This window comes from Hyaena hyaena, unplaced genomic scaffold (genome assembly GCF_003009895.1).
Source record: "Hyaena hyaena isolate Hyena2069 unplaced genomic scaffold, ASM300989v1 scaffold_855, whole genome shotgun sequence".
NCBI classification, from domain to species: Eukaryota; Metazoa; Chordata; class Mammalia; order Carnivora; family Hyaenidae; genus Hyaena; species Hyaena hyaena.
Window position 1 is genome coordinate 332,838 of NW_024081489.1, and position 22,496 is coordinate 355,333.

General features: G+C 38.6%; 1 protein-coding gene across 1 annotated transcript in view; it reads left to right on the forward strand.

The window, feature by feature from the left end:
- Positions 1–22,496, forward strand: part of LOC120222260 (contactin-associated protein-like 2) — a 778,685-nt gene that overhangs the window by 278,338 nt on the left and 477,851 nt on the right. The window contains exon 9 of the mRNA XM_039220013.1: positions 22,172–22,343. Coding sequence (XP_039075944.1) covers positions 22,172–22,343 — 172 coding nt within the window. The remainder of the gene's footprint in view (positions 1–22,171; positions 22,344–22,496) is intronic.

A 22,496-nucleotide genomic window follows, 5' to 3' on the forward strand; every position in this document is an offset into this window, starting at 1 on the left:
CTCCCCTGCTCACGCTGTCTCTCCTTCTCTCTCAGAAATAAATAAAACATTAAAAAAAATTTTTTTGAATGTAGACGTGTCTGATATTTTGAGACACTGCAATAAGTGAAGTCACATTCTGCAAACCTCATGGAAAAGATGACCAAACACCTGTACCTCTTCTCTCCTGCCTGCCACCTCTACCCCACATCCTTAAAACTGGAAGAAACCCATTGAGATAATGAACAGCTCTAACTGGCTGTACACCTTGGGCAAATCACTCAACCTCCCTAGTGCTGGGGTCCTTGTTAACATAAAAGCATGGATGTGTCCAGTGCACACTTTTTCCAGATGTGATTCTCACAATAGCTCTTGCCAATCATGCCTTTCTAAGGTCTTTTTAGGCTGCGGGTGTGTCATGTTTTTCTGATATTGCTGCCAACACCCGACTGAAACAGAGCTGACATATCTCTCAGCTCATGCAATTTAGTCAAAAACTGTTAATAAACACCTGCTCTGTGGGGTACCAAGATGAGTTGGTCATGGTACCTACTCTCAGACACTCACCTTAGAGATGGTTATTGAAATGTAAGTCAATACGTTAAAATGCAAAACGTGGGCAAGTCACAGAAGTAGCAGCACAAGAGAAGGAATGTCATTGTCATCAGGTTCTACACAATCATTTGGATGAGTTGGGAACCAATAAAAAAATAAAAGCATGGGAGACTTAACTTTATAACCATGTTTCTTAATTTGAAAAAAAAATACTTGCTATGACTGATGTAGTTTATTCCTTATTTTTCTTCTTTTTGTGTCTTTATTTCCAACTTCCAACTGAGCATCTTCTCTGAAACCCCCCACAGCTCCTTCCAAGCGACCATATTCACAACCCAACTCATTAGCTCTCATCCCAAACTACTGGATCTTTTTCATCTATTACCAGTTGTGACTTTAATAAAGACTTTGGGGACATTGCTTAATAAATGTTGGTTAATATACATCTGTATATTAAATATATATAAATTATATATGTAATTATAAATTATATATATATATTGGTTTTGATCTTAACTAGCCAACTCTCAAAGTGAAATAACTATAGTATATGCATTACAACTGATGATAAATGAGGGTAGTTAAATATCCCAGGACATTTGAAACCTTAGCACTGTGAACTCACATCTCAAAGGTTTAATCAATCCAGACCTACCCATTGTTTAAATGCAGGTTTTGATATAAAGACTCATATCTAAAATTACATGATTAGTAAATTGTTTTAATCTGGATTTTGAATATCTATCTATTGATACTGTGGATTTTCAATTAATAGGGTGATCTACTTTTATATATCTCTTTTGTGGTAGAATTTAACTATCACAGACATAAGGATGATATTCTGAATAGAGGACCTATTTAATTTCCCAAAAAACTGTAGCCTACCTTTCTGAGTAGGTTATGTTATATACTGCTATTGACTTTTCTTCAGTCTCATATGTGATACACAGCTTAGTGAATAATAAAAAAGTATCATTGCATTTATTTAAACTCTTAGCCTTTGCTTTGACTCTGCGAAAGGAGACCTTTAATTTTTATGCTTTGAAATTCATGAAAATTGACATTTTTGCCTGATGACATACTTTTCCACTTTCATATGCCTTTCCTCTTGACTGAGTTTGGTCTCTTGTAGGCTTCTCGAGGGTACAGATCACAAAGTTCTCCCAGACTCACGGGTTTAAAGAATATGCTTGGTAAAATTAGAGAACAATGATATTTTCATAGGTATTTTCAGATATAAATCTTAAATGGAGATTCTTTTTGCAAATCAATGATATATTCTTAATAAATATTACATTAAAGGAAGACTGTGCAAAATATTTGATCATGGCATGGCTCAATTAGTTATTTTGATCATATTATTACCCCAGTGTGGCTCATTTGATATGATAAGGAACACAGGGAGCTAGTTTGTACTGTCGGTCTCTCGAGTCTTGCTCACTTATATGTGCATATTCTGTGGGTGTGTGTGCATGAGAGTCTGTATATTATATTTTTTAATAAGACCTACTATATAGGGGAGCCTGGGTGGCTCAGTCGGTTAAGCATCTGACTTCAGCTCAGGTCATGATCTCATGGTTCATGGGTCCGGGCCCCACACTGGGCTCTAGTGGCACAGAGCCTATTCAGGATTCTCTCTCTCTCCCTCTATCTCTCTGCCCACCCCCCCCCACTCATGCTTTCTCTCTCTCTCTCTCTCTCTCTCAAAATAAAAAGAAATAAACTTTAAAAAAACCAAAAAACCTTATTATATTCATGTATATTAATGCATGCATGTGTGTATTTCACTATCTGAGGGAAATTGATGACATTGTATTATATATTCAGAAATGAACAAAGTTATGCAAACACTGTCTTTGAATCCCTCCCATGTAACAGAGCTCTCAGTGGATGGCAGGTGCTATAGCTACAGTGGCTTTGAGAGTCAGGCTGCAGCTCTCCATCATAAGCCCTCCCCATAACACAGCCATCAATGAGCTGAAACACTGAAATATCTCCCCTGTCTTGAGGGAGAAAGCTACTCGGGCTGTCAGTCCACTGTACAGCTACAGTTCTCATTTTAATACATTAACAAACAAACGTTCCTCTAAACTTAGCTGATGTGCTCTTACCCTTGGATGATAAATCCAGCTTTGGGACGCTGACAAAGTGAATCTTCTGAGCCTGTTAGTGTGAAAACACTTTATCATAACCTGAGATAAGTGCAACTTTAAGATGAGGGATGTTGCCTTAAGAGACCACTTAAGAACAGACACTAGCCATCCTGGCCATATTTCATGTCCTATTTGGTCTTTTCATTTGGAAACACTTCCACTTGCTTCTGTTGGGCTCCTATCAGACTTCCCCTGTGTTTAAATGGTTGCCCTCAGTTGTTCATTCCTGAACTGTGCCCTGGAAGTGTTCTCCCGTCTTATCAGAAGTCCAGAGGAATAGATGAATCTTCTGTAATTTAGGAAGCAGCTTGGTCACACTCCGTACTTAACTCTGTCTTTCATACATTATGACGTATACTCTTCATCTCTAACTTTGCTTTGAATGATAGAATTGATACTAAGAGACGTTATCCTCCCTGAAATTTTAATGGGAAGGAAGGTTTAGCCACTTATATGATTTTTTTAATTTTTTTTGAAGTTTTTTTTATATTTTTTTTTATTTATTTCTAGGAGAGAGAGAGAGAGAGAGACAGTGTGAGCAGGGGAGGGTCAGAGAGAGAGGGGGATACAGACTCTGAAACAGGCTCCAGGCTCTGAGCTGGCAGTCAGCACAGAGCCCGACGCAGGGCTCGAACCCACGAACCATGAGATCATGACCTAAGCGAAAGTCAGACGCTTAACCGACTAAGCCATCCAGGCGCCCCTGATTTTTTTTTAATGGCTTCAAGTTACAGAGCCTGCTGCATGCATCAGCACAGTGCAAAGGGGATCAGAACGCTTGGGAACATGAGCTAGGACTCATTCCATCCACCTCCTTGGCAGAGCTCCAGCTCTATGGACATTCTTTGATGAGCCACATCCTCACTTCCTCTGTGGCTCCTCTACTCCTATACTTCTTTTGCTGACAAGCCCCCAAATGGTTTACATTCTTCCTCTTATCTGTTAATATATTTCATCACAATATTCTAATGTAACTAATCAGAGATGCCTCCATAAGATGAAGGATGTCCTCATTGTTCTTAACCCATATTGGTGTTTTTAACCAGGATGCCAATTTCACAGCATTCAACATGGCCAGTCTCAAAATTGCTGATGTTTCCTGTGATTTATGTATTGTCCAAATATATCTGTTTTGCTATTTTTTTATTATTTTTTTATTGTTTTATTTATTTCTGAGCGAGAGAGAGACAGCGTGAGCAGGGGAGGGTCAGAGAGAGAGGGAGACACAGAATCCAAAACAGGCTCCAGGCTCTGAGCTGGCTGTCAGCACAGAGCCCGACGCGGGACTCGAACCCACGAACCATGAGATCATGACCTGAGCTGAAGTCGGGCACTAACCAACTGAGGCACCCAGGCACCCCTAGATTATTTTTAACCAGGAAAAGTCATTGTCTGATTAATTTTGAAAACCTACTGTTTTCACTACAAATTTGAGGTAGGTACAGAAATAACTATAACCCTGAAATTTTTAAATTCATAATTTCATATTATTTACTACAAGTATAGGAGAAATGTCTTTTACTGGTCTATTATTTTGACTGGGTAAGCCCACAGGAAAGAGGGTATGTCTTATTATTTTAATAATTATTAGAGCATTGAAATATTATTTGAGAGTAATTATTACTTTCTGAAGGATATTTCTGGATTTGACAAATGTTTCATTCCCTGGAGCTGTTTCTGGGCATAGGCAGTAGCTACTGCCTGAAGTAGTGTCCAGAAACTTCCCTTAACTATCCTGGTCTTTACATTAAGATCATGGATACCAAGGCTTGTTAATCACTGAGAGTCAGAGTGGGAGCATTTCACTGTATTCTACTCAAGCCCAGGTTTATTTTTAATTTGTTTTGGCTTGGTAAAGAATTGTATTTTCTTTGGCACTTTTTTTATATACAAAAGAAGATATGCATTGGAGATAGAATAAACATTTTTTCAAATGTAAACTGCCAATATTTTTCTTATGCTTCCAAAAGAAAGACTTGGGACAGATACATTCATCAGAAGAAAACAAACAGAGCCTGCAAATCCATTTGTTTTATGTGTCTTTCTAGCAGGTGGTAGGAATTTAGTCTAAATAATGGAAAGCCATACTGACAATAAAACTCATTTCACACAGATGAATTTCAAATATTCCAATAGGCCTGCATTTAGCTTGGAAACTGTAGCCCTTCAGACTACAATTCACATTCTCTCCCCTCACTCAAACAAGAGTAGGCTTTATCCCTGTTTGCCAAAAACTGACTACAATGTGAAAAACTGCTGATGTTATAGCCTTCTCATGAGGGAATGTGGACCGTTAGGATTTCAATTAAATGGCTAAATGTCTACTTTTCTTTTAGTAACATGGTTATTCTACTGTTAACCACTACAAAGTAACTTATTTATAGGTCTCTATGGATACTTACATTTTCCTTCAAACACAGTTTAATGCACATCTTCAAATCTTGCTCACCAGGGCATTTGTTTGAAATCAGTATTGTTTTTGATTTTGTAAAAAATATTTAATGGTTATTTATTTTTGAGGGGGGATGCAGAGAGAGAGGGAGACATAGAATCTGAAGCAACTCCAGGCTCTGAGCTGTCAGCACAGAGCCCTACGTGGGACTTGAACTCATGAACTGGGAGATCATGACCTGAGCCAAAATCGGACGTTCTACTGACTAAGCCACCAGGCGCCCCGTTAATTCTTTGAAACGATGTGAAGCATGGCCTCTAAATCCTTTATCCACATGTGGTTGTGTAATCTACCTTACTAATATTTCCATACATCTAAGACAGTGAAGCACCTTGGAGAGAGGAAGCTTGTAGACTGACGGCTTTATCAAATCACTGGGGACAATGAAGTGGCCCTTACACTGCACCCTAGAGACTTTCTGGGAGACAGTTTACTTCCTCCAGAGGAGGGTCTGTTAGGCTCTGGCTGTGCCTGGGATGCCTGGGAGGGGAACTGCGGATTCCAGGGTGCAATCTGCAGTGTCCCTGATGACCCTTCTGGCTTTCACACATACACGTTCTCCCCGCAGTGACCCGACTCAACAGAGATTCCTCATTGCAGCTTCTCCGAACATCATTCTGGCCATCTTGTAGGGGAGTACCCTCTTTCATGACCCACTGTCCTTCTGGATTTTGAACCTCCCTGTGGTAGAGCCGTATAGCCCGGCTCACTTCTCACAGATATTTCTCTCCGCACGTGCCCTTAGGCGCTTTTTCCCTCTTCTACAAACTCTGTTCACACTCCTCATCTACTTCATTTTCAAAGTCTCTTGAAATTTCTCACCCATCCTGCACTCCAATTTCTCTGACGTTTCAAAGTCTCTGCTTTGTTATCGATCTTGTTATTTGGTGAGTTTTGAGAGGCAGAAGAGGTAGAACCATGGTCAATTTACCAAGCCCTCTGCAGCAGGAGTCTTTAAATGTTTGCAACTCATAAATATTTATGATAAATTGATATAGCTTCTCTCGTCTGCCACAGAACTGTACACACACACACACATACACACTACAATCTGTGTAATGCTGGGCGTGAAGATATATGTGAGAGAGGGAAGAAATATGATCACGGGTGGGATTTTCCCACACATGGTGTGGAGGTGTCATTTGCTTTGAGAAATATGAGAAATGGTGTCTGTTAAATTTCTTCTTTCAAAGATATTTATTTACTAATTGTCAAGCAAACAGTTGCTTACTCTGTATCTTGTTTGTAACTCGGTACTGAGAATACAGATGGTAACTCCAGTGTGCAGGGACTTTATAGCACTTAGTGGGGGAGAAGTGAGAAAAGAAGAACTACACTTAGTGAGATAGGAGACCACGGTATAAGTTACGCTCCTGAGGCACTTAGGGGATGGACCTACAATTTGGGGGAAAGGGGCAGTCATCAGCAAGGTTTTCCTGAGGAAGTGGTGCTTCCATTTCTTGAAAATTTATTTTGTGTGTTTGAAAACTGTGGTATTAGGTGCAGACATATTTAGAACATTTACTACTCTTTAGTGAATTTTACATTTGTTGTTATATACTAACCTTTCTCATCCCCGATGATGCATTTTTTGTCGTTTGTTTTCTATTTTATCTTAAAATATATTTTAACCACATCATCTTCCTCAAGAATCATGAGCATTACTTCTGTGTGTCAGACTTTTTGATTAATAATTTATGTGTATTCACTTCATTCTCAAAACAGTACTATGAGATAGATACTATTGTTTTCTCTATTTTAGAGATGAGTGGTGGTGAGGCACCACTCTAAGTAATTTAAGTAATTTAGTGAAACTGAAGTGAGCAAGATCCAGCTCCGACACCCATGACCTGGAGTCTATACCTCTCTAGGTATTAATACCAGTGTTGATATCATAAATTATGTCAATATTTTTGGACTGTTTCACATCACTAAGGTAGTATATTCACATCACCATAGCTGCCAGGGTTTTAAAACTTTGTATTTGCCTTGCTTATCTTTCATAATTCTTTTCCTTTCAACATGTCTTAGTTCCTGTGGCTCAGGCATGCTTCTCAGAAATAGTATACTGTTGAATTTTTTTAAAAAATCCACTGGTACATGTCTTTGCAGTGTGATGTTCAGTGTTGTAAAAATCGTTTTTAATGATTATTGTGCTTGAATATATTTCCACCATCTTATTTTTTTTTTGCTTCTGTTTTTTCTATGTGCCTTTTATTCTTCCTTTCGCTTGATTAAATATCTTGTAAAATATATATGCTCCCTCTGCCATCCAATGTAAAATGTATGTATTCCCTATTTTCTGTCTTAGGGATTATCTTTATAATTTTTCATGAGTATTTATAAAAGTCAAAAGTAACTTAACATCTTGATCTTTCTTTGGAACTATGAAATTTGGTGTGTTGTCTGGTGGGGTTGCCAGAGCAGAATAGCACAGGGCGAGTGGCTGAGACAACAGAAGTTGATTCTTTCACGGTTCTGGAGATGGGACATCCAAGGTCAAGGTGCTCCTGGGTTGGTTTCTGGTGAGCCTCTCTGCCTGGCTTACGGGATGGCTGCCTTATGGCCGCATCCTCACATGACCTTTCTTTGGGGTACATGGGGGAGAGATTGATCTCTGGGTCTCTTCCTCTTCTTACAAGGACACCAGGCCTAAGGGGATCAGGGCCCACCCTATGACCTCATTTAAACTTCATTACCACCGTAAACACCTTATCTCTAAATATAGTCACACTGGAGCTGAGGCTTTCACGTAAGAATTCTGAGAGACATGGTTCAGTCCATAACACTTGGCATAATGTAGCTGATCGCCCCCTACCACCTTGGGTCCTCCATTTTAGTTCTACCTCTTCTTTAACTTCAGAATTATCACTTTTCTAATTTTACTTTTATGTGGTCGATGTATTTTTAGATTTTCCCATGTTTCCCATTTGTTTCCCCTCTTATCACGCCTTCCCATATTTCTTTTCTTTCTGGACTTAGTTCCTTTCTCTTTGACACACATCCTCTCATTTGTAGATGATTTTTAATGGAAGGTGTGTCCATGGGAACTTGCTTTAGTTTTTTTTCGTTGTCTAAGGATGTCTAAATATCATTTTCTCTTCTTGAATAATGTAGCTTGATCTACAATTATGGATTGGAATTTAATTTTCTTTTGGCACCTTGAACACATTCTGCATTCTACCTTCCATTTTCCCTTATTAAGAAGCTTCCTTTCTGCTTCAGGACTCAGCTGTTGTCTACCTTACTACTGGTATGCTCCTCAGTGATATAATTTTACATTATTCTGTGTCTATTAGTAGATTTCTTTTTAAAAGAAATTTTGGGGGAATTATTGTCTTCCTTGAATCTGAATTTTGAATCAGTTCTGGAAAATTCTCAGGTACTATACCTTGGACTTCCTTTGTCATTCTCTCCTCTCCTGAAATTTTAACCAAATACATGTTAGACCTCATTTCCATCCTCCACATTATAAAATTTATATTTAGTATTTTAATCACTTTTCATTCCTGGACTACATTCTGGGTATCCAAATCTACCTTGCAGTATACACATACATTCTATAACTTTGTCTCATGTGCTTAATGCAAAATGAATTTTTAATTTCAATAATATTTTTTCATTCCTGGGAGATCTCTTTTCTTATTTGTCAAATCTGACTGGTTACTTTTTTAAAAAAATTATTTTGAGAGACAGAGAGAGCATGTGCAAGCAGGGGAGGAGTAGAGAGAGGAGAAAGAGAGAATCCCAAGCACTGATAGTGCAGAGCCGGATGTGAGGATCAAACTCAGAAACTGTGAGGTCACAATCTGACCTGAAACCAGGAGTCGATACTTAACTGACAGAGCCACCTGAGGTGTCCCCTGACTGGTTCCTTTTAATATTAACTCATTCCTTTCTTACATATTTGATTCCACCTTTTTTCTTTATTTTTTAATGTTTTACCATATTCCCAGTCCCCAAATCTGAAATTCATGGGGACCAGATTTTTCTCTGTGATGTTTCTGTTTAATGTTGTTCATTATGCTTGTCTTCTTATGTTTTATATCTTTGGATTGTGAGTTTAAATATCTCAGGTTTTTGTCTTTGAGAATCCTGTAATTCCTGGGTCAAACCAGAGAAAAGCTATACTTCCTTCAAAAGACAGCAGCTTGGAAACTTTTTTTCTATTTTAATTTCTTGGCTTGGGGCTTATACCCTATTGTTAGTGTAAATTTCAAAGCCATAATTTTGTTGAGCAAGCCTGTGGTTTATCTATTCTCAGGAAGGTTTTTGTTTGTTTTTCTTTTTCTTTCTATAGGAGAGGAAAAGAAAGATAAATTTGCTTGTCATCTTTCTTTGCTGACTAGTGGATTTTTCTCCAGTAGCTGCTTCTACTGAGATTTTAGCATTTTTAGGCTTTATGTGGTGGTGACGTTGGGTTGGGGGAGGGAGATTCCTATTTTTACAACGGGTCCAACACTTGATTCTTAATTCTGTCTGGCCTTTAAAACCCAAACCTCTTCATTACAAAGATGAGCAAATACCTTCTTAATACCAATAGCCCAGCATCATCTGGCACCTGGGATTTTGCCTTTTTTCTTTTTCTTGGACCCCTGAAAATTTCTCCTACTTTATCAGATACTTAGATATATAATTTAAAGCATGTGTATAACATTTTGTCTAACATTACTAGTTTTGAACTGGAAAAATGTAAGCCTTCTCACATTGCCATATCTTAGGAAATAGAATTCTCTAGAGATTAGCATTTCAATCTCTTTCCTAAATACTCTGTAATATAATATTCTATAATATTATTAAGTGTCAAATACTGTTAAATAATGTCATAGTAGAGAATTTATGTTATAATAAAAATAGAGATAGAGTAAAACTTTTACAAATGTCCTCATATGCAATGAGTCAGGGTTTTTTGGTTTTGTTTTGTTTTGTTTTGTTTGTTTGTTTTAGAGCTCAGAATAGAAAATGTTAGCCTTACTGGGAAAAATATTATTAGGCAATATAGGGGTAGTGAAATTTGAAGCATTTTCAAAGTATTTTTGCTTCACACTCTGGCTTTATACTTTGTTGGTGAACATGGAGACGTTGTTACAACAGAAGGAAAGCGTCATCTTCATACTGAGTGCAAACCATTGAAACATCTCAAAAGCGCACGTCAAGGGTAGTAATATCAACAACAACAATAACAAAACTCATAACAACAAAGAAGAGGAAGTGGAAGGATGGTTCAAGAGCTCCCAGTTTGGGCCAAGCATCCTTCAAAGCATCAAAGCGCGCCCCCCCCCAAAAAAAAGGGGGGGGCGGGGCAGAAAAGTGTTCTTCGGTTATGAAACCAAGAGCCAGTCCTACATATAAAGCATTTCTTTTCTACCCACTTTCCAAGTGACGCCTACAGTAATAGAGCCTCACAGTCTGTCTTTGTATTGATTTGAAGTTAACTTCTAGAATATCAAATATACTCATTTAGAAGCATTCCAAAGTCAATAGAAATTGTGTTAGATTTCCAAGAACTTTAGATTATCCATAGCATCTTAATGCAGATAACTGTGACTCTAGTTTATGTTTATATTTTTCTTTTCACATGTAAAAATATTAATAATAAATCTAAAAAGGCAGAATGTTTCCCCTTCAAAGTATTAAAAAATATGTAGGCTTTCAAAATGGGAATCTTTGTGAGAGAGATAAGAAACTAATTCCTGATCTCTTCCAGAGTAAAAAACAAATCTCTCAAATATCAATTTTTTTTAAATGTGAGAGATTAACCATGGTCTTTTATCAAAGCTGTGCAATTAAACAGGCTCCTATAATAATAGTAGGATTCCTATTATTTAGTACCTCCTACCAGTAAATGTGCTGGGTGCTTTTTTTTATAGTATTTTATTTAATGTTCATAAAAATTACGGAAACAGGGAATTCTTCCTTTTTTTCATAAATGGGGAACTATTAATCTTGTTTTCAAATGAAGAAACTGAAATTAAGAAGTTAAGGGAGGAGGGGGACAAGGAAACGGGAAATGTGAGGGTGTTGATCAAATGATACAAAGTTCCAATATAGGAGCAGTGAGTGTAGAAATCCAACAGTATAACATAAAGACCATAGTTAATCATAATGTATCCTGTACTGGAAATTTGCTCAAAGAATAGACTTCAGTGCTCTCACCACATTCACAAGATGGTAACTATGTGAGAAGTGGATACGTGAACCGGCTTTACCATAGTAACCATTTCACTATGTATTTGTGTATGAAAACATCACATTTTACACGTTAAATGCATACATTTTTATTAAAAAATAAATTAAAAGGGGTGGCTGGGTGGCTCTGTCGGTTAAGCATCCAACTTAGGCTCAGGTCATGATCTCATCGTTCCCAAGTTTGAGTCCCGCATCAGGCTCTGTGCTGACAGCTCAGAGCCTGGAGCCTGCTTCAGATTCAGTGTCTCCGTCTCTCTCTGACCCTCCCCTGCTCACGCTGTCTCTCTCTCTCAGAAATAAATAAAAAACAAACAAAAAATAAATAAATTAATTAAATAAAAAATAAATTAAAAAAGAAAAGCATCAAATTGGTGACCTTGTCAAGGACCCATAAGTACATAACTGATATGAAGCCGACCTGGGATTCCAGCCAGTTATACTATTCTGCAGCCCACACCATGACTTGTTTCTCTATGAATTTATTTAAAAAGAAAACTTCTTGTTGAGAAACTCATATGTCATAACGTTGACTAGCCTACTAACCTTAGAATCCGTGGGCCTACACGGGAGATGTTCAAGATACAAGGTGTCTGTTGTAAAGTGTGGAAACAAAAGTTATTGTTTCATTGACTGAAGATACCCTTGCCAACATCATCTATATCAGTCTCCAGACCTTCTGGAACTCTCCGCATTTGTCAGGTGAATGATAAGTGAATGGGTTTTAACCTTGCATTCAGGTCCTTGGGGGCAGTGCTGCAGTCACCTCATCCAAGAGGTCTTGGCTAACCACGGATTAGATAACACTCCCCCTTGGTGCTCTTCCCCCTTTACCCGATCCATTTTTCTTCACATCGCTTATTGCCATCTGAGAGATTGTATAAGCAGTTACAGTCATTTCTACTGTTACTGGAATGTAAATGCCAGGAGACCCAGACTCCTGCTGTTGGAGAAGCAAACAGACGATGAAGGACTATGAGCAAGAAAACGATGTGATCATTTTGGGTCCCGGTATTCTCTCTCGGCTGGAAATGAGAATAGGCTGGCAGAGGGGAGACCCAAAGTAGGGACTGTCTTGTAAAAGAGACACTGAAGAAGTTCCCAGCCTTTATCTAGACTATGTCAATAGATGAAAGACACTTCCCGGGAAGACATGGCAGAACTCGCTGCAGCACTGGAAATGGGGACCTCACACAGAGTCAGTGATAGAGGGAGTCTTAGATTTCTGACTGAGTGACTAGGTGAGTGCTTTTGACTCTGCCCACAGAGGAGACACAGGAAGAGCATCTGGCCTTTAAGGTGTAGGATGAAAGGGACAGGAGAGTGTCATGGGTGGGTTTTGAAGTGGCCAGGGGCTTCTATGGTAAAATGTTCAGTCTACAGATTAACACTAATGTCTGGATATCAGGAGAGAGATCAGAGTTTGAAAAATCTCTGGGATTAATTGTGTTCTGTAAGTGGCAGAAATTGCATGAAGAAATTGGTATATCATGAAAGTAATGTAGTGAAAGAGGAGAAACACACACACACACACACACACACACACACACACGAAAGTAAATAAATAAACCAACCCAGATAAATATAAATTTTGACCACATATATGATGAGAACAAAGCTAAAGAACTAGAGTGAGAAAATTATTAAAATAGATTGGCCTTGGAAGGTCCTTCTCAAAAGGCGACATGGGAGCTGAGCCGAGTCATGAGAATAAGTCAACCATGAAAAAAGCAAGGAAGAAGAAAATTCAAGGCAGAAAGGGCTCGGTTTCCCTGAGGCACAGACACAAGAATGAGGAGGCTGAGCCATCATGAGGGAGGTTACACATCTTGAGCCTTTGATTAGGAAGCTAGCAATGTGATGACACAAAGTATGAATCCGCGATTCCTAAAGGTGGTAAATTTACTTAAAATGTAAACTATATATTGAGGAGAAATATTAATTTTTTGTAGAATTTTCTGATGCTTATTTAATGGCTGAATTAATACTCTTTTAATTTGTACATGTTGGGAGAGGTTCCCAGTGGTTTCCTGTGTCCTGATATTTGTAGGACTTAGGAACTTTGTAGGTTTAATGAGACGGACTAATGAGGGTCTAATGAGAGAGATGTGCACAGAAGTTGGAGTGGGAAGCAGGAGTCAGGATATTCCATCTTTTAAGATCACAGAAGTCTTCCTGGTTTGATAACATGGAATATAAATATATGAGGGTCTAGTTCAGACACCACCGAGAGGTCTAGCTAAAGAGTAAAAGATGTCCTTTAGTTACCTGAAAAATCATCACTGAAATTAGAAAGAACAGTTTTAGTGGCTGCCCTTGGGCATTGAATGCAGATCCCTGGGCATTGAATGCAGATTAAAGTGGTATAAAGAATAAGTAGGATGTGGGGAAATGGAGACATGATCATTTCATTTTACTGGGAGACAATTTTATCTAAAATAAGGTTCTTGAATGGCAGAGGTTTTAGCATGAGTCACCATCTCACGTTAGATGGAAGATAAGCTTTTAAAACTTAATTTTTTTTTAGACAATTTAAAACTTGAAAAAAAATCCCAAGAAGAGGACAAAAGCCACCCGTATAACGTTCACCCAGACACCTCGTTCAGTTGTCAATCATCCATTGACGTCCTTTATAGCAAGAAAGACCCCATCTGGGCTCACACATCAGCCTCTGCTTTACTGCCTTTCACTGTCTCTGCCAGCCAGAATCAGACCCTCTGCGTTTCTTGACTTCCTCACCCTCATCATTCCTGGATAGCTCCTCTGTTTGGGTTCGTCTGATGTTTCCTTATAGCTGGACCTACTGTGTGCACTGTGGGCAGGAAGGCCGGCACACAATGCTGTGGGCTTCTCACTGCATCTTCTCAGGGGCTCATCATGTCCATCAGTCCCATGACTGGTGGTGATAACTTGGATCTCATGATTACAAAGATGTCTTCCTGGTTCTCTGATGTAAACTGACTACTTTCCTCTTTGAAATTAATATTGTCTTAGGGACACGCTTAGAGACTTTGTTCCTCATCTAACCTTCACCCATTCATCTGACTTTCAGATATTTCTTGTGTGACTTAATTACTATTATGATGGTTGCCAAAGAGTGACTTTCTAATTCCAGTATGCTTTTTACATTTATTAGTTATCAGAGTGTTAAAGGAAGAGATTTCTGTTCTTTCCATTTATTTATTCATTTTCATGTCAGAGGACTTCTAGATTCCCATTTTTTTTCAGGGAGATATGATATCTAAATTTCTCCCTCCCTGTTTCCCTCTCCTCCTCTCTCCATCCATTCCTTTCTTCCTTCCTTCCTTCCCTTCCTCCTGCCTTCTTTCCTTCCTTCTTTTGATACTCAAAATATTTTTTAATGCCCAAATTATTTATTTGGTACTCAAATTGTGTAGATCTGAGCAATAGAAACCTACTTCAGCCTACTTGCAGGCTGGCTCCTGTGTCATTCTAACATGACCCTATCATTCTTTGAACACTTTTTTTTAAAACATAGTTGACACACAATGTTATGTTAGTTTCAGATATACGACATAGTGATTTTGACAAGTCTGTACCCTACACTGTGCTCATTACAAGCATAGCTACCATCTGTCACCATACAATGCTATTTCAGTACCATTAACTATATTCCCTATGTTGTCCCTTTCATCCCTATGATTCATTTCATAATGAAGCATATATCACCCATTCCCCTTCATAAAGAAGTCTGTATCTCCCACTCCCCTTTACCCATTTTCCCCTGCTCCCTATACCCTTCCCTCTGGCAACCACAAGTTTGTTTTCTATCTTTATGGGTTTGTTTCTGCTTTTCTGTTTGTTTGTTCATTTGTTTTGTTTTTCATATTCCATATATAAGTGAAATCATGATTCTTGTCTTTCTCTGTCTGACATATTTCACTTAGCATAATGCCTTCCAGGTCCATTCATGTTGTCACAAATGGCAAGATCTCATTTTTTGGCTTTTTTTTTTTCAAGTTTTTATTTAAATTCCATGTAGGTAACATACAGGGTAATATTAGTTTCGGGTGTAGAATTTACTGATTCAACAACTCTACACATTATTCACTGCTCATGATAAGTGCACTCCTTAATCCCCATCATTTATTTAACCCATCCCCCCACTCCCCTCCCCTCCACCAACCCTCATTTTGTTCTCTATAGTTAAGAGTCTGTTTCTTGGTTTGCCTCTCTCTTTTGATTTTCCCCAATATTCATTTGTTTCGTTTCTTAAATTCCACATATGAGTGAAATCATATGGTATTTGTCTTTCTCTGACTGACTTACTTCACTTAGCATAGTACTCTCTAGATCAATCCATGTCGTTGCAATTGGCAAGATTTCATTCTTTTTATGGTTGAATAATATTTCATTATATATAAAAACATATATACATGTATATAATATATATTATAAATTCTTATATATATACCACATTTTCTTTATTCATTCATCTATCATTGGACACTTAGGTTGCTTTCATATTGTCTGTTGTAAGTAGTGCTTCAGTAAACATAGGGGTGCATATATCTTTTTTTCAAATAGTGTTTTTGTTTTCTCTGGGTAAATACCCAGTAGTGAATTACTAAATCATATTTCTGTTTCTATTTTTAATCTTCTGTGGAACCTCCATAGTGGCTGCACCAATTTATACTTCCTGCTAACAGTGCATGAGGGTTCCTCTTCCTCTACACTTTTGGCAACACTTATTATTTATTGTCTTTCTGGTTTTAGCCATTCTGAGCACTTCTTTACTTTGTGGTGCAACAAAGTATTACAGGATCCCATTGTACTTTCCCTGACCCAGCTCTGGAATCAGCCATTTCTCCAAGAAGTCATGGTTTTTTTTCAGTAGAGCAACTAAGACCTGAATTGCTGGGGTACTCACTGCTTCTGGGGGTAACCCTTCTCCCAGACCATCTTCAGTGGATGGTAGGAACCATCTGTATATTGAACACATACACAATTCCAGCTAGATTTATTTCTGTAACTAGCTGTATAATACTGAAAACGACAAGGGCACTCTGAGAGGTTAAATTTGAATCCAAACCCACAAGTTCCATTCAAGATTTTACACTTTTAATTTGTACCCTCCTTTCCTGACTGAGAACCTGGCTCTCACTATCCTGGATATATTTATTGCTCAGTCAACCTGTCTTGTAGTCAGTCTCTCAGCCATGCTGGGTGGGTATGCTGGCTATCTCCAGGCACAGGCATCAGGCACCACTGAGCTCACTCTCTATCCACTCTAGCACTCTGCTGGTTTGGACTCCAGCCCCCACCTGGGTGAATTATTCAGGAAGGTTGTATAAACAGTAGAGGCGAGTAGACATTTTGCACAGTTATCCTAGATTAGATTGGAAGGAAGATTCAAGTATTTTTTTAGCATCCTTACCACATCCCACCAGCCTCTCTCTGACTTCCCAAACTTCCCGCCTTTCAAGTAAGTATAAATAGAGAAAGCTCGTATATCTGTGGCTTTATACATGTCCAAGTTCAACCCTGTTGCCTATCATTTGCTTTTTCTGTCCCATCAGGTTAACATTATAACTTACAACATTTTAGATTGACATTTTAATGTCAAAACAAATATCAGAATGTGTTTTCAATGCTGTATTTCTGAATTAAAATTTTAAAAACTTAAGAAGAAACCAAGAAAGTGTGGCACCTGGGTGGCTCAGTGGGTTAAGTGTCCGACTTCAGCTCAGGTCATGATCTCATGGTTTGTGCATTTGAGCCCCGCATCGGGCTCTGTGCTGACAGATTGGAGCATGGAGCCTGCTTCAGATTCTGTGTCTCCCTCTCTCTCTGCCCCTTCCCCCATCTCTTTCTCTCTCAAAAATAAATAAATATTAAATAGAAAGAAAGAAAAATACATAAAATTTTAAAAACTTGCAAATCCACGTTTGCCCACAATAAGAATACTATGAGTGGACTTCAAATCAGGTATGCAGGTTACATGTGAAGTCTTGAAACAGAAATCTCAAATGTGCCAGTTAGGTTACATAATGGTAATGACCCTGAAAATAGAGCAAGGTTCCCATTTCACTGGCGGTGAGATACAGTTGGAGCTGCAGGATAACAATTAGCTAGACCATGGAGCCCAGTAATGACCCATGTGCAAACAGTACGTCTTTTTTTATTCCAAATTCATAGATATTTAAAGTTCTAAGCTGAAACAAACAAAAGTTAATCTCTTCATTCCATATAATCTTTCTGTTAACTTGGCAGATTTCAATTAAGTTTAACTCTCTATCCATTTTATATCTATTCATTTCTGACCCACAAAATCCCAGCTGTAAATTTCTATCTCCAAACAGCCCTTCTATTAATCTACTAAGTAGGTTAATTCCTGAGTTTTACAGTGGCCACTGAACATATCGCAGGTACTAATCCACTAGTGTTTTTACCGAAATTATGTTTGTACAGAAAGGCAACAAATAAAGAAAATAAACAATACATTCTCGACAGTTGCATAAAAAACTACCGCCAAATGTGGCGGCTCAACACAGTAAGAGCTTATTCTCTCTTCTTGGTTTGTGGGCCAATAATTCAGGAGCAGCTTGGCTGGGAAGTCATAGCTTCAAGTTCTTAGTGGGTTACAACTCTGTTTCCTAGAGCCTCAGTTGTCTGAAGGCTTGACTAGGATTGCAAACTCTACTTCAAGATGGCTTGCTCACATGGCCAGCAAGTTGCTCTGGCTAACAGATCTTATTTCCTCTGCACATGGGGACCTCTCCACCAGACTGCTTGAGGTTCCTCAGGGCATAGGGTCTGGCTTCCCCAGAGCAAGTGATCCAAGAGACGGAGGTAAAGGCTTTTAGTGTGTTTTATTACTGAGCTTTGAAAGTTACATACACACTGTCGCTTCTGCAGTGTTCTATTTGTTATACACATCAGCACCAAGTCTGTATGGGAGGGAATTGCATAGGGTATGAATAGCAGGAGGTGATTTATGGCTACCTTGGAGGTCAATTACCTTGGTTTTCCCTCTGGGACACAAAGATGCATATCTCTTCCACATGAAAAAAAGCACCCTTACTTCCTCCAAAGGCCCTTTAAAGTTCCACTGTGTTCATAGGATCTGCTCCAAATCCAGTAACTTTTCATCTGAGTCAAGTTCATACCACAATGAAGCTCTTAGTGAAGTCTAAGAACAAAGGAAGTTATTCAAATACAGCTTCTCATATGAAGACATGTGAACAAGTTTTGTACCATCCACACACCCAACATATAAGGTCAGGTAGGCATAGGGTAAGTGCTTTAGACTCTAACTCAAAAGGGGGAAATAAGATGTATGCAGAAGTAAGTGGTCCATAGTGGTTCTAAAGTCCAATCAGGTGCATGTTGGTAATTCCCAGATTAGGACTCAGTCCTAATATTTCCTGGAAGTGATTTTTTCATGGCTTGTGGCTCTGCCCTCTGGTTCACAGTACTACCACTCTGATCCGTGCTTCCTTCTTATGCAAAAAGTAGCCTGTGTTTCTAGCTGCATAGTTTCCTGGCTGTGGAAATTAAGGGTCTAAAGATATAGTTTTATTCTGTACTATCTCTGTGCCTTTCACTCCAAGCTGGTGGTGATACCACAAGTACAGCTCTCTTATAAATCATTCCTCTGAATGTTATTCACTCCACGAAGCAAATGCCACAGCCACCGTCTGATAGAGATCAACTTTTGTTTGTTTTTACATCAGACTTCTGCTGACATGTTAAGGGAAAAATGCCCTAACATTATTAAAATCCTTATTCTTTCACCCAGACGATCTGTAAGACATACCAGTAAGCTGCCCAGAGGTTCTACAGTCTGCCTGAGTGGTCCTTTGAGGCACGACCAAACACATTTTGGATGTCTGACCATGAATTTCACCATCACACTTTATTGTCATCTTTATCTTATTGTTTACTAGTAGTTGATCTTTTTTCTTTAAAGTTTATTTAGTTTATTTTGAGAGAGAGAGAGAGAAAGAGTGTAAGAAGGAAAGAGGAGGGGAGAGAATCCCAAGCAGGCTCCATGCTGACAGCACAGAGCCCATCTCAGGGCTCAAACTCATAAACCACGGTATCATGACCTGAACAAAAATCAAGAGCTGGAGGCTTACCTGAATGAGCCACCCAGGAGCCCCTGGTAGTTCGCCTGGAAGAGACTTGTTCATTTTTTCATTCTTCACCATCTGGAGAGACTAGAATCGAGAAAAAACACTTTATTTTCAAATCCATCAAGTCTTGCTTTCTTCTTATTTAATGTTTTTGTAGTTGTTGTTGTTGTCTTCTTCATCCCCTTTTATTATAGGTAGAAAAGGTTCACTTTTCTCTGCCTGAAATGTCCTTAGCTAGGTTACACAATTCACTAAGTATAAATTTTCCTTTCCATCTCTTCATGGTGTTATTAGGCTTTCCACTGCAACATAGCCGGGACCCAGTGTCTGTCATCCCCAGTCATGTTTATTGCTTGCTTTCTTTGATGCCATTACTGACCCCAACCTCCTCGAGAGCCATGAGGCTTGTGCCGACGGCCCTTCTAAGGCCTGTCCAGCTTCCTTGTACCTCCCAACCTCTCAGTTACCCATATCTTTGGGTTTTTGTTTACAGTTCCCTCCTGATACCAGACCTATTATTAGGGATTCAGATTTGCATAAACAGATCACCCCCAAATTTAATAGCATAAAACCATGATTTATTACTTCTCCTGGGCCTTTCCATAAGACTCCTCATGGTGTGATCAGTTAGCAATCTCAGAGGCCAAGCCAGATGCTGGCGGCAGAAGTCACCCATGGCCACCACTTCATAGTTTCCCACGGACCATGGACTCAGCACTTATTCAGTGTAGGAGACTATGAAAGGGTATGGACACCAGAGGCAAGGATTAATGGGCTTCCTCTTAGAAATGTTAAAGATAATGTAAGGAAAGGGGAAAAAATTAAATTTTTAATGGATACATAGTAATTTGTCCTATAATAGCTTCTCCTAGAATGCATCCCATTTAAAGAGTGAAAGGCCTTCACAATTTCAAACTCCAGAATTTATCAAGGCCAAACAGAACATTGTTGTGAGTGACTGGTGAAGTCTTGTTTTATGAACTTAATTATGTCCAATTCATCGTGATCTGTGTGTCACACAGCTGCCTTGCTTTGGAAAAGGTCTTGTTCTCAAGAATAGACCTACTCATTTTGAAATATTTCAAAGCTAGTGTGGGTATTTAGAGACTCCCAAGTACTCAAAAAACAGCACCAAATGATCGTCTTGTTAAGAGTAGTCAATAAAGTTACAGCTGCAGGTTTTTTCTCTGCTAAGTTTAGACATTATACTCCATTCAATTTTATCTTGATTAAACAGATTGAAAATCATATGTATGCATACAACTAGCCTAAATGGTCCACTTGCCTGAGATCAGCAGTTTTCTGAGGAGACTAAATGCAAAAGAAAAAAAAAATGGCTTAGGGAAAAAATATATATGCCATATGTTTGACTTTGCAGTAGAGGTTTATATGTATTTTTTTAAGTCAGGAAATTTAAGTAGAATCCTGTTTTTACATAGTACTATGTTGATGGAAAATGATGTACAGCTGCATGATTAACTCTTACAGGGAAATCAAATGATAATTCTTAGTCTTTAAATATAACTCATTAATAATGGGAGAAAGAAGGCTTCTATGGTCCTAAACTACTATTACTAGTGAAACAGGACATTTAAATACAAATCACTTCCTGGTCAACTTTTTGGAAAATTTTCTGTTGGAGACTCTCTTTTATCCACCTAGTGACACATCTCAATTGCAACCCATTCTGTATAAGTTGTTTTCTTTCTTTAGATATAATATTAGATTGAAATGAATATGATAGAAACTTCAGAATTTCAAGCAGACAAATTAGTAGACTTTGAATTTGCTCTGCTAGGAAAATTTGGTGTGAGAACCAATATGAGAAGTAGATGCTTTTTGAGATTTTCCGGAGATACTTAATTGAATAGAGAAATGTTTTTTTCCTATGGCCTACAAATTTAAAACACATCATAAGAATTATGCATTTTTCTATTGAAAAGGCATTTGGTGTTGATTTTTTTTCAAGTTATTTTGTAATAACATTTTAAATATCTGATTTTAAACTTGGCATATGCATGTTCTATTCCTTAACGTTAACAGTTTACTGTCTTGTTGTTTTGCTGTTCATTCTCTTTTTAGTTTCATTTCTTATCATTTATGGTCTCTATACCCTATTAGGTACATAAGATGGATATTCAGAGCAAGGTCGCTGAATCTTATGCCTCACTTTATTTCTTTATAATGTTTCATTGGATTACAAATTGAGAAATCATTTGTAATGCAGATATCTCTTGGATTGAGTTAGGCGTTGATCCATAAAGGAAATCCACCATAATCAATAACAGGTTAGCTTCTTGACATCTGAATCACATGCCTCTAGGGAATTCAGAAAAAAAAGAAGTAAATATTAAAGGAAAGCCGTGGGATAGCTGGGAAAGGTCTAAAGTTTTAATGCTTTAACCTCTGAAAGAGAGAGTCAGGTGAGGAGGGACAGCAGTGAGCCTTCAAGAGTGGAGGGACAGAGAGAAGTGATGGAGGGACAGAGAGATGTGACGGAAAGAGAAAGAAGACATCACAGAGACAATATGAGGGCTGGTAGCCCCTGAGACATTACCTAGGTCCAGCACTTCCTTTTTCCCCTGAAATTATATAGTTTTCTCAAGAAACCATTCTTCTGCATTGACTACAACATCAGCAAGGACCAATGAGACAGGATGGCTGTGGCAGGGAAAACACCCGGAGGAAATTTCATGAAGCATGTGGTACACACAGAATGTAACGTTCCCACTTCCTCCCTCTCGCAGGTTTTCTGAACCAGATGAATAACTCCAGTCACTCCGTCCTTCAGCCTTCGTTCCAAGGATGCATGCAGCTTGTCCAAGTGGACGACCAACTGGTAAACTTGTACGAAGTGGCACAGAGGAGGCCAGGGAGCTTTGCGAATGTCAGCATCGACATGTGCGCCATCATAGACAGGTATGGCCTTTCTGCCCAACCTCAAACCACCCACACTTTCTACAGGCATGATTTTGTTGTGGGACAAGGAAAACACACACACACGCACAGACACACCCTTTAAGAGTGGAAGCGAGAGAAAACACCTGTCATGCCGATGGTATATCTGTCATC